General features: G+C 43.2%; 1 protein-coding gene across 1 annotated transcript in view; it reads left to right on the top strand.

The window, feature by feature from the left end:
- Positions 1-1,703, top strand: part of LOC149450474 (OX-2 membrane glycoprotein-like) — a 32,415-nt gene extending 30,712 nt beyond the window's left edge. Inside the window, exon 5 of the mRNA XM_089691958.1 lies at positions 1,605-1,703. Within this exon, the coding sequence (XP_089548084.1) occupies positions 1,605-1,703 (99 nt within the window). The remainder of the gene's footprint in view (positions 1-1,604) is intronic.
- Positions 1,704-13,569: the final 11,866 nt, after the last annotated feature.

Here is a 13,569-nt window from a genome sequence, read left to right as displayed (position 1 = left end):
GAATTTACGCAGCTATGACGCTATACTTGTAATGGCGGTGATCAGTGAATTATAGTGGGACTGTAATAGTGTGCAACCTGGTGCTTGACGCTGGCTGGAAGGGTCACTAACTGGCACTGACATCAATAGTGACAGTAGTACAGTGATCAGTGTTAATACTGTACACTGTCACTGTACTAATGACACTGGCTGGGAAGAGGTTGGCATCTTGGGGCAATCAAGGGGTTAACTGTGTGTCTAACGATGTGTAATGTGTGCTGCTTTTGCTTTACTATATGGCTGTATTTTCCCTCTGCTTTGCAGGTAGGAAAAACAACCAGATCCCTGTTCCCTGTACACAGAGTTCTGTGTTTTGTAAACACAGAACTTTGTGTGTGATTGGACACAGTCGATCAGTTGACTTCAGCCAAAATCATGGGCAGTGAGCACAGGGCCCACTAGAGGACATCGGGCCCTCAGGCCACCCTCATGAAGTCTGTTTCTGATTGTTTGGTCAGAGACATTCACACCATTGGCCTGCTGGAGGTCATTTTGTAGGGCTCTGGCAGTGCTCATACTGTTCCTCCTTGCACAAAAGGAGCAGATACCGGTCCTGCTGTTGGGTTAAGGACCTTCTATGGCCCTGTCCAGCTCTCCTAGAGTAACCGCCTGTCTCCTGGAATCTCCTCCATGCTCTTCAGACTGTGCTGGGAGACACAGCAAACTTGCTGGCAATGGCACGTATTGATGTGCCATACTGGAGGAGTTGGATTGCCTGTGCAACCTCTGTAGGGTATAGGCATCACCTCATGCTACCAGTAGTGACACTGACCCTAGCCAAATGCCAAACTAGTGAAAAACAGTCAGAAAAGATGAGTAGGGAAAAAAATGTCAGGGGCCTCCACTTGTAAAGCCGTGCCTGTTTTGGGGGTCATCTCATTGTTGCCTATCTAGTGCACCTGTTGTTAATTTCATTAACACCAAAGCAGCTGCAACTGATTAACAACCCCCTCTGCTACTTACCTGACCAGATCCATATCCCAGGAGTTTCACTGACTTGATGCTATACTCTGATTAAAAAGTGTAATTTTTTTGAGCAGTGTGTATATATATATATATATATATATATACACATATACACACATACACAGTATATATATTATTAGTAGTATACAGGATTTATATAGCGCCAATAGTTTGCTCAGCACTTTACAATATAAATAAATAGAAAGAAAAATAAAATAGAAAAATATAAATAAATAGAAAAATATAAATATATAGAAAAATATAAATAAATAGAAAAATATAAATAAATAGAAAAATATAAATAGAAAAATAAATAGAAAAAGAAAAATAAATAAATAGAAAAAGAAAAATAAATAAATAGAAAAAAAAAAATTATATATATATATATATATATATATATATATATATATATATATATATATATATTACACACACACACACACATAGTTACACTATACTGCCAAAATGTTTGGGGGATAGAAGAAATTTTCTAGCTAAAATACGGATTTAAGCTTTTAAGCAAAACGTCCCAGGAAATTATTGGGCTTCAAGTGATACATTTTCTATGAATATATAAATGATTATTTTTTTCTTTCCAGGTTCCTCATGTACAAGACAACACATCTGCAAGTAACCATGAGAAGGCTTTATTGGCAGATAAAAATCAAAGTCTAAAGAACAGCGAGTTGCCAATCTAATAAGCTAAAGAAGAAGATTTCAGTCATTTGTTTACAAAATTGCATCCATGAAGCTAAACGCCGGGCTCAATAATTGTCATTTAAATATATTCCTCAGTAACCACAAAGGATACAAATGTGTGTACCAAACGCCTTTTCAAACCCAGGTATAACCTTGTAAAAGTAGTGGTGCTCTCATCACTGTGCTGAGAGCAGAGCTGTGTGAAGGATGCAGCTGGCCCCACCCACTACAGGCTTCCTGCAGAAAACTGCAAGAGGGGGTGGGGCCAAGACCTGTCCTCTTGCACAAGGCGAAAGAGCAGCAGTGGCCGGTCTTTATTCCAGAGGTAACGTTTTACACTGGATTACTGCACAGGTCTGGAATAAATACACAAAGCACACCGAGATTCAAGGAAGAACACATATGATGAATGTATTTAGAAAACATTTGATTATTCTCCGGTTCAGCCCAATAGTTTTGGGTTAGTGTTATTTATTGTATTTAATGTGATAGGTCTCAAACCAATGTAGTTTTCGTTCTGAATGCAGGGTCCTGGGGGACCAGATATAGTGAATGCAGGGTCCTGGGGGACCAGATATAGTGAATGCAGGGTCCTGGGGGACCAGATATAGTGAATGCAGGGTCCGCGGAGACCAGATATAGTGAATGCAGGGTCCGGGGAGACCAGATATAGTGAATGCAGGGTCCTGGGGGACCAGATATAGTGAATGCAGGGTCCTGGGGGACCATATATAGTGAATGCAGGGTCCTGGGGGACCAGATATAGTGAATGCAGGGTCCTGGGGGACCGGATATAGTGAATGCAGGGTCCTGGGGGACCGGATATAGTGAATGCAGGGTCCTGGGGGACCGGATACAGTGAATGCAGGGTCCTGGGGGACCGGATACAGGGAATGCAGGGTCCTGGGGGACCGGATACAGGGAATGCAGGGTCCTGGGGGACCGGATACAGGGAATGCAGGGTCCTGGGGGACAGCGGATATAGTGAATGCAGGGTCCGGGGAGAGCGGATATAGTGAATGCTGGGTCCGGGGAGAGCAGATATAGTGAATGCAGGGTCAGGGGAGAGCAGATATAGTGAATGCAGGGTCAGGGGAGAGCAGATATAGTGAATGCTGGGTCAGGGGAGAGCAGATATAGTGAATGCTGGGTCAGGGGAGAGCAGATATAGTGAATGCTGGGTCAGGGGAGAGCAGATATAGTGAATGCTGGGTCAGGGGAGAGCAGATATAGTGAATGCTGGGTCAGGGTAGAGCAGATATAGTGAATGCTGGGTCAAGGGAGAGCAGATATAGTGAATGCTGGGTCCGGGGAGAGCAGATATAGTGAATGCTGGGTCCGGGGAGAGCAGATATAGTGAATGCAGGGTCCGGGGAGAGCAGATATAGTGAATGCAGGGTCCGGGGAGAGCAGATATAGTGAATGCAGGGTCCGGAGAGAGCAGATATAGTGAATGCTGGGTCAGGGGAGAGCAGATATAGTGAATGCTGGGTCAGGGGAGAGCAGATATAGTGAATGCAGAGTCCAGGGAGAGCGGATATAGTGAATGCAGAGTCCGGGGAGAGCGGATATAGTGAATGCAGAGTCCGGGGAGAGTGGATATAGTGAATGCAGGGTCCGGGGAGAGCGGATATAGTGAATGCAGGGTCCGGGGAGACCGGATATAGTGAATGCAGGGTCCGGGGAGAGCAGATATAGTGAATGCAGGGTACGGGGAGAGCAGATATAGTGAATGCAGGGTCCGGGGAGAGCAGATATAGTGAATGCAGGGTCCGGGGAGACCAGATATAGTGAATGCAGGGTGCGGGGAGAGCAGATATAGTGAATGCAGGGTCCGGGGAGAGCAGATATAGTGAATGCAGGGTGCGGGGAGAGCAGATATAGTGAATGCAGGGTGCGGGGAGAGCAGATATAGTGAATGCAGGGTCCGGGGTTTAGGAACACTTTAAATTTAAAGTATATTTGCTAGTATTTAAAAAAAAAAAAAAAAATGGTCAGAATCCATTATAGAGCCCCATTCACGTCTGAACATTTAATTCCTTGAAGTTTAGAGCTCCAAAATGTTCTACCAAATCCCATGCTTTTAAATTGTTCCTGTTCACATTTGAGAGTTCAAACGCCTAAAGCTTGAAAAGGTACGTGAGCTCCTTTTGAACCAGAATGGGGCATTTTTGACCCTTATGACTTTAATAGGATTGGCTAAAAAAAAAAATGCATGTTACATGTGTTTTTCCCATAACAAGTCTGTGGGGCCAAAATGGTGCAATCCTATCCCAAAGAAGCTCATGTAGGGAATACCACACAATAAAAAGCCCCAAAATCGTCCACATATGCCACTCCCAAGTGTGAATGAGGGCTAATAGGACTCTTGTGTTTTGTTGTTGTACTTATATGTATTACACTGTGAATCTGATGTACTGGTGGTATAGGTATATGGCTGTGTTATGCATGTACAATGGAAACATGGTAACCCCAGTATCTGTACATACCTCTTCTTTTGTGTCTTGGTATTACTGTTTATGCTGTTACTTTATGTAGTTTTAGGTACATGTTACTGGAAATACTTTTATATGTAGTATGCGTATGATCCGTATTGTCAGTGCTTGTTTGTTTCCCTTCCATCATACCTCCTTTCTTTCCAAAATTAGAACAAGGGATGACTTTTGGCACAAAATATAGGCAATGGACCCACTCCTACCATACCCATGGCTACCAGATTTTCAAAATGAAATTCAGGGACACCCTACCACCCATGTCTACATTTAACCACACCCACAAAAAAACACTCCCCCTCCCCTTCCTATTTGTAGCCAGACCCACAAAATCACACCTCCATTTTTAACATTCCCTCCAGCAATTGATCATAGAGTTGTGGAACACAAGGCAGACATTCAAGTTATACAGACAAAATAAACAGGCTTCAAATAGAGAGGAGGGACACACCTGGAGGTATGAAGTAAAAACACCTGGAGGCATGGTCATTTAAGTGGGTGTTACATACAGTGTATGGCAGTACAGTAGGCCCCACCATTGGGTTTTTGGCAGTAATAGTAATCCCCAGCATTTATTGGCAGTAGTAATAACCCACAGCAATGGTGTCACTGGCAGCAGTAATAACCCTCAACATAGGTGTCCTTGGCAGCAGCAATAACCCCTGCCAGTGGTGACAGTGTCATTGGCAGCAGTATTAACCCTCAACATTGGTGTCAATGGCAGCAGCAATAACCCCTGGCAGTGGTGACAGTGTCACTGGCAGCAGTAATAACCCTCAACATTGGTGTAATTGGCAGCAGTAATAACCCCCGGCAGCGGTGTAAATGGCTAATTATTCCCTCTTCATTAATGGTCAGCGGTAGAAAGGTTAAATTCCCCCTCAGCATACGTGGTCATTTGCAGGCTGTAAAAATAAACCTACCTACCTCTCTTCCGGCATTGGTCATTTTATGTGATTGATGTACAATAAACTTGATTTGAGGTTAGCCTATTAGGTGTGCAACCTATTTTCTCTCCTTCTTTGTTTTTCAGTAAGATTAACTCCCCAGCAGTGGATGGTTGTAAAAAAAAATAATCCCCCACCTTCGGCCTTGGTGACCAGTGGCTGCTTGTAAAATAACCCTCCAGCATTGGTGGTCAGTGAATAGCTGTAGAATAACTCTCCCCAGCACTAGTGGTCAGTGGTTGTCCATAAAAATAACCCTCTGGCATTGATGGTCAGTGGTTGGCTGGAACAATAACCCTCTAGCATTGATGGTCAGTGGTTGGCTGGAACAATAACCCTCTAGCATTGATGGTCAGTGGTTGGCTGGAACAATAACCCTCTAGTATTGATGGTCAGTGGTTGGCTGGAACAATAACCCTCTAGCATTGATGGTCAGTGGTTGGCTGGAACAATAACCCTCTAGCATTGATGGTCAGTGGTTGGCTGGAACAATAACCCTCTAGCATTGATGGTCAGTGGTTGGCTGTAACAATAACTTTCTAGTATTGATGGTCAGTGGTTGGCTGTAACAATAACTCTCTAGTATTGATGGTCAGTGGTTGGCTGTAACAATAACCCTCTAGCATTGATGGCCAGTGGTTGGCTGGAACAATAACCCTCTAGCACTGATGGTCAGTGGTTGGCTGGAACAATAACCCTCTAGCACTGATGGTCAGTGGTTGGCTGTAACAATAACTTTCTAGTATTGATGGTCAGTGGTTGGCTGTAACAATAACTTTCTAGTATTGATGGTCAGTGGTTGGCTGTAACAATAACCCTTTTGTATTGATGGTCAGTCGTTGGTTGTAACAATAACTCTCTAGCATTGATGGTCAGTGGTTGGCTGTAACAATAACCCTCTAGCACTGATGGTCAGTGGTTGGCTGTAACAATAACCCTCCAGCATGGGTGGTCAGTTGCATGCTGAAAAAATACCCCACCCCCAGCACTGGTGATTAGTGGCTGACAGTAATGACAATAATAACCCCCCCCCCCCCAGCATTGGTTTTCAATGTTTACGTACCTGAAAACACACTCCCTCACCAAGCTCTCTTCCAGTAGAGCTGATATAGTCCAACTGTTGGGTGGAGATCGCTCTGACTTCTTTCAGTGCTACATGCTACAGAAACAGTTGAGTACTGTCCGTGATACTTTTTTTATTTGCACTAACATACAATTTTGAGGACAAGCTTTCGGGGTATGTCCCCTTCTTCAAGGTCCAAGCAGTACTATAGAAATTTGGTATTTGTATAGTACTGCTTGGGCCTTGAAGAAGGGGACATACCCCCAAAGCTTGTCCTCAAAATTGTATATTAGTGCAAATAAAAAAAGTATCACGGACAATACTCAATTGTTTCTGTCGCAAATGAACTAACACGGCTACAATCACCTCAGTGCTACATGCTGGAACGCAAGGAGTGTTCCAACATTGAGCACACCTCTTTCACTCTGCTGATTGCCGATTGCCACACCGGGGAACTCTCTAAGTAGGAGTACCTGGTGCAAACTGCTCCCCCCCCATAGATATCCCACTGCTGCCCAGGACATCATGGGAACATTTGTTTGCTGGGAACATGCCTCTCAGAATGGAGACTGTCCACAGAAAAAGAGGATGGATGGCAACCATAGATCAGCTATACGGCCCATGAAGAATTAATATGCAAAAAAAAATAAAAAATTACTGGTGAAACCCACAAAATGTGTTTTTTGCCCACTAAAGATTCCTTTATATCGACTGCTAAGAAATGCAAAAAGGTAGAGGTTGGGTAAAAGGTTTAGTATAGGAAAACACATTTTTCAGTATAAATGTATATTTTGCAGAGGTATATTAACCCCATGGAAGTATATGGGAGCCAAATCTTGGCCAGTTTGCTTTTAGTAATAAAGGGTATGGGTAGATGGGGACATGTAACAATGTAAAAAAATAAAATTAAAAATACTGTTCAGGGTGGAGAGGATATTTTATTAAAGCTTTAAGGGGAACATAAAAAAAAATTACAATTCCTTTAAATAACATGTTTGAGGGATGGCTTGACATGCACAAGTCTAAGGTAGAGGTGAACCCAAACCTCATCTCAAGTGGGGAGCTGTGAGCTTGGAAGCACTGAGAGAAGGAGAATGCTACCAACCTGCTGTCCCTTCCCCAAACCACAACACCCCCCATCTCTCCATCTTCCCTGCCCTGTCCATCCTGAAGACCAGCACCCTCTTCTGTTTTTATTGTGAAATACCATGGCTTTGATTGAGCTTGTGTGGCGTGTTGTGTTTCAGTGCAATAATAAGGGTTTTGGTGTGTTTTTAAATGAAAGATTGTATTGTTAAACTTTTTGTAAGATTATTTTTTTATTGAGCTTACATTAAATAAGTACAAAAAAAAAAAAAAAAAAACTGGATAGAGGAACCAAAATGCAATGCTTTAATAAACATTTCTATGAACACAAAATGAATGGTATCATTATTTCATTCTACATGTCCTGCACTTTTTATAAAAAAAAGTTGCAAAAATGATGTAGTACTTGTGTCTTATTTTACTATGTGTTTGCGATTTCTATTTTTTTTAAAAATAAAATATTTATTCAAAAAAATGTTGTGTGAACTGAATGTTTATGGAAATAAAATGGCTGCTGTTTCTAGCATTTAAAATTCAACTAAAATAGCACAGCAAATTAGAAACAAAAAATGTTATTGAAATCCTTGGCCCTCACTACCTCCACTAGATGTGATGGGAGCAAGCAATGCTGGGCTCTTAGAAAGTTCAGTATAATCTACAAACAAGGCATAATGGAGTCATCCTGGTTTAACCATTTGCCCTCCAGAGGATTTACCCCCCTTAATGACCAGGCCTTTTTTTAATATTTAGTGTTGCACTGTTTCAACTTATAATTGCGCGGTCATGCAATGTTGTACCCAAACGAAATTTCCATTTTCTTTTTTTTTTTTTTTCCCCCTTCTACACAAATAGAGCTGTGCACTTTTTATTTTTTGCGCTAGAAACAAAAAAAGACCAAAATATTTTACTTTCGGCTATAAAAAATATATAGTAAACTCAAAGTCAGTTATAAATTTAGGCCAAAATGTATTCTGCTCCATGTTTTTGATAAAAAAAAAAGATCCCAATAAGTGTATATTGATTGCTTTGTGTGAAAGTTATAGCGTCTACAAACTATGGTATAGATACTGCAATTTACACCATTTTTTTGCTCTACAGTTCTGCACTAGTTTAACTGACAATTGCGCGGTCATGCAATATGGTACATAAATGAAATTTATTTCCTTTTTTTTTTTAAACACAAATAGAGCTTTCTTTTGGTGATATTTGATCATCTGTGCACTTTATTTTTGGCGCTAAACAAAAAAAGTTTGAAAAACAAAACAAAAAAAACCCCAAAACTATATTTTCTCATTTATGTCATAAAAAAATATCCAAAAAAATTAAAATTTTGTCATAGATTTAGGCTAAATGTTTTTGGGTATATTGATTGCTTTGTGTGAAAGTTATAGCATCTACAAACTATGGTATAGAATAGATATTGGAATTTACACAGCTTTTACTTTATGACTGCCCATCACTTGAGGTGCTAAAATACCAGGATAGTACAAATACCCTCAAATGACCCCTTTCCGTAAAGTAGACACCCTAAGCTATCTGCTTAGAGGTATATTGAGTCCATGGAAGATTTATTTTTTCACAAGTTTTTTGAAAATGACAATTTTTTTTTTTTTTCTTAAACACAAAGTTGTAATTTAAATTATATATTTCTCACACAAGCCATGGGTATATGTGGAATTACTCCCCAAAATACATTTTGCTACTTCTACCTAGTATGGGGATACCACGTGTGAGACTTTTTGGGAGCCTAGCCACATACAGGAGTCTGAAATCCAATGACCACTTTTAAAGCTTGACGGTGCATAACTTCCTCACTACCTAACATAGTTTCGGAGGCTTTGAAATGCCAGGATAGCACCACCCCCCCCCCCCCCCCAAATGACCCCCTTTTGGAAAGTAGACACCAAGGAATTTAAAAAAAGAGGCATGGTCAGTATTTTGCTGATCTAATTTTTTCTCACAAGGTTTTGAAATATAAAAACCTTGTTTTTGTTTTTTCTTCATTTTCCAAAAACTTGTGGCAACATTCACACCATACGTGCAGAAAAACCGATGCACAGATTTTACTTGCAGAGACATCAGTTTACATAAATTTTCATGCACACCTCATTGAGTTTTATTAAATTTGCAGATTCCTGCTGAGAAAAAAAAAAATCTGCAAGTGATACTAGTGTTGTGGTGTGAACAGGACTTTTGTCATTTTTATTGCATCCACCGACACCAATGCTGCGCCATTTTTATTGTGTGTCAACACTGATGCACCATTTTTATTGCGTGCGCCGTTTGTGTCCGCTGACACCAATGCATTTGCTCTGTTTTTATTGCGTCCACTGACACCGATGCTGTGCCGTTTTTATTGCGTCTGCCGACACTGATGCACCATTTTTATTGCGCGCACAGTTTGTGTCCGCCGACACCAATACGCTGTTTTTATTGCTTGTGCCGTTTTCATTGCATCTGCTGACACTAATGCTGCAACTTTTTTTATTGCGTCTGTCGACACCGATGCTGCAACATTTTTATTGCGTGCACCAACACCGATGCGCTTACTCCATTTTTATTGCGTGCGCTGACACCGATGCTGCACCGTTTTTTATTGCGTGCGCCGACACTGATGCTGTGCCGTTTTTATTGCGTCTGCCGACACCGACGCTGCAACGTTTTTATTGCATGCGCCAACACCGATGTGCTGTTTTTTTAATTGCTTGCTCTGTTTTCAGTGCATTCGCCAACACCGATGCTGCACCGTTTGTATTGTGTACACTGATGCGTTTTTTATTGCGTTCGCTGATACCAATGCTGTACCATTTTTATTGTGTTCGCCGACACCGATGCGTCATTTTTATTGTGTCTGCCGACACCAATGCTGCGCCATTTTTCTTGCATGCGCCGTTTTTATTGCGTCTGATGCACCATTTTCATTGCGTCCGAAACCGATGCTGCACCATTTTTATTGCGTCCATCGACACCAATGCTGCGCTTTTTTTATTGCCTCCGCAGACACCTGCGCTGCACCATTTTTATTGCCTCCGCAGACACCAATGCTGGTGGTTGTTGTACTCCAAATTCTTTTGTGTGCATTGTAATAAGTGTATTATGTCCGCCAACACCGGCGCTGCGCCTTTTTTATTAGCTGGAGAAGGGTTTTAGACAGAATTCTTCCTTGCTTTATTTTGCCAAGCCTTCTAGATGGTATGGCATTTTTTACATAGTTACATTGGACCAACCTATGCGTATACTTCTCCTGTGTGATTCCTCTAAAAGCTGTACTAGGCCCTACAACTCCACTAACTTTTGGATCCCATGCCAAGCAGCTGCCTTGCTGCCTTCTAAACACAGGAGGTCAGCCACTTAGCATGGGCACCATTCTGAGAATGCTTTGCATTCTCAACACATGTAAAGCCTTCTCTGAATGGATGAGGTGCAGAGTGTAACATCACAACTCCACTTCATCCAGTCACAGAATGCTTTGCATTCATTGAGAATATGCAAAGCATTTTCAGAATGGCACCCGTGCCGAGCAGCCAACCTCCAGCGCTCAGAATGCGACAGGGCACTTACTGGACCCGGAAACAAACGGAGATCATTGGAGGAGCTGTTTCTACAATGACTTCCAGCTTCTAGAGGGACCCCACAGGCATGCAATATGCATAGTTACATTGGTGCAAGCTGGAACAATGTACAGTAAATATGTAAAAAATGCCAAACCAGGAATTCTTTAAATATGAAAAAAACTCTCAAAGATATTATATAAAATTATTTAGGTACATTTCTGAATGAAAGAGTAAATTGTCAGTCAACCTATCACAGCATTGCAAACTGAAAAATGGCATGGTAATGAAGGGGGTATGTCACGGTCTGGGTCAGGTTCAGAGACCAGTTGCTACAGCAGTGCAAGGCTTACCTGAAACCAGCAGGGTTGGTACACCAGTGGATCCCCCTGGGAATGACGCAGTCTCACCTGAGGTGCAGGGTCTAAGTATTAGCCGGTTTTCCCCAGAGCTCCTAATGGTGGAGATGGATTTGGCTGCGTACTGATACCAGGTTGCAGATCTCAGGATCACCCCATTAGGGCAAGCTGGAAACCAAAAGCGGATCAAACAGATTAGGGATCAAACAGAAGCGGAGTCAGTCACAAGCCAAGGGTCAGTCACCAATGGTAGTAGATAGGATGAGGCAGAATCGTTGTCAGTAGCAAGCCAAAGGTAGGTAACGAAGATGTAGACGATAGCAGGAACGGTAAGTGGGATATTGGCTGGGAAGGCACAATAATCAGGCAAGGAAGAAGTGTATGGACATGGCTTTTGTCAGGGATCGCGGCGTCCTGTCGGCCGGCGCATGCGCGCTGGCGACGGCTCACGCCGGGACACAGGCACCAGGTCCCGGTGAACCGCGGATGACAGGACGCCGCGCATGCGCAGTGGAAGCCTCGGGCGGCCAATGACAGCCCAGGGGCGCGTCCTGGGCGGCCAATGACAGTGCAGGGCGCACTATTTAAAGATGCCCTGCACTGTCAGTAATTGCCGCAAGGTCTATCTGTGATTCTGAGTTCCTGCACCCGTCTAGTGACCCTGTTTGACCCTGACTACGCTGCCTGCCCCTGTGATTGACCCTGACTACGCTGCCTGCCCCTGTGATTGACCCGGATTGCCCTGACTACACTGCCTGCTCCTGTGATTGACCCGGATTGCCCTGACCATTCTACGGACTGACTTACCCTGCTGACCCTGCGTGTGACCCGACTACTCTTTGCCCGCCGATTCTGTACCTCGCTTACCCCCACGGGACCACAATCCGTTACTACCCTGCTGGGGCCACCATCCGCTTCACATCTGGCTCTCCGGTACCTGCATACGTCCCCGGAGGTCTCCTCAGCCACTGGTGGGCCTGCTCAGAGGTCGTGACCTGGTCCGGGACTGTTTCAAGTCCATCCCCACCATCAGGGGCCCTGGTGAAAGCACAGCCCGGGCTTAGACCCCACGCTCTGGGTAGGTCTGTCAGTTGGCAGCCTGAGCGGATCATAACAGCTTTTATCAGGAAGTTCATGGGAGGAGCAAGGAGTTCAAGGTTCAAGAGAAATCAAGGCACAAGGCAGGATTATCCAATAGATCAGGCAGAGCATTGACCAATATCCCAGGTAGCTCAGTGAGGAGAGTTACTGCCTGACACAGTAGAAGTCCCAGGTTCAAGTCCAGGTCCTGACAGGGTATTACAGGCTGCTATTACAGTACCACTTCCAGACCAGCAAAGGCTTTTGTTGGTTATACTGAGTTGATCCATTCAAGATGCTGGAATTACCCCGGTACATTTTTTACCAAGCATCTCCGACAGGGAGGAGGACTGCTTTGTTTACTAACAGTTGTCCTCCCTGTCAGCTCGGGCACACTGCTCTGGATGTCTGTGAATAGCACAGCCATCCAGAGCAGTGCGCTTACAGTGAAGCACCAACACATCGCCCCCCAGTAAAAACTCCCACCACACAGTTAACCCTTTGATCGCCTCTCATGTTAACCCCGTCCTGCCCAGTGCCATTAGTACAGTGTCAATGCTTTTTTTTTAGCACTGATTACTGTATTGGTGTCACTGGGGATGTCAGTTCCTACCAGTGTCAGAATGCCTGCCGCAGTCCCGCTATAAGTCGCTGATGAATGCCATTATTGTTAAAAAAAAAATTCCAGTATCTATACCGCCATCTGTAAGTGCTATAACTTTCACGTAAACCAATTAATTTTACACGTATTTTTTTGTTTTAGCAAAGACATGAGTAGAATACATTTTGGTCTAAATTTATGAGTGAATTAGTTTTTTAAATTTTTTTACTGGACATGTTTAAAAGCAAAAAGTCAAAAATATTGTTTTTTGTTTCAAAATTGTCGAACTTTAAATTTTATAGCGCAAAAATGAAAACCGCACATGTGATCAAATACCACCAAAAGAAAGCTCAATTTGTGGGGAAAAAAAGGCCGTAAATTTCATATGATTGCATCATTGCATGACCGCGCAATTGTCAGTCAAAATAACGCAGCACCGTAATGCAAAAAATGGCCTGGTCAGGAAGGGGGGTAAATCCTCAGGAGGGCAAGTGGTTAAGAGCAGTTGAAAAGCAATGCCCTGTGTTATAAGCACAGCAGGCAGCCTGACTGGGGACAGTCCCTTCGGACTAGTCTGCGGGGTAAAAAAAGGGGTCAAGTGATGGCAGAAGGGTGGGATGGTGAAGGGGTGTGATTTGGATTGTGGTGGCAGATTATTGGCAGGGAAAAAGAAGAGGAGGGGACTC

Source organism: Staurois parvus, unplaced genomic scaffold (assembly GCF_062004578.1).
Source record: "Staurois parvus isolate SC_StPar_1 unplaced genomic scaffold, SC_StPar_1.0 ptg000574l, whole genome shotgun sequence".
Lineage (NCBI taxonomy): Eukaryota > Metazoa > Chordata > Amphibia > Anura > Ranidae > Staurois > Staurois parvus.
Note: the sequence above shows the minus strand (reverse complement) of the source record. Positions and strands in the feature narration are given on the sequence as shown.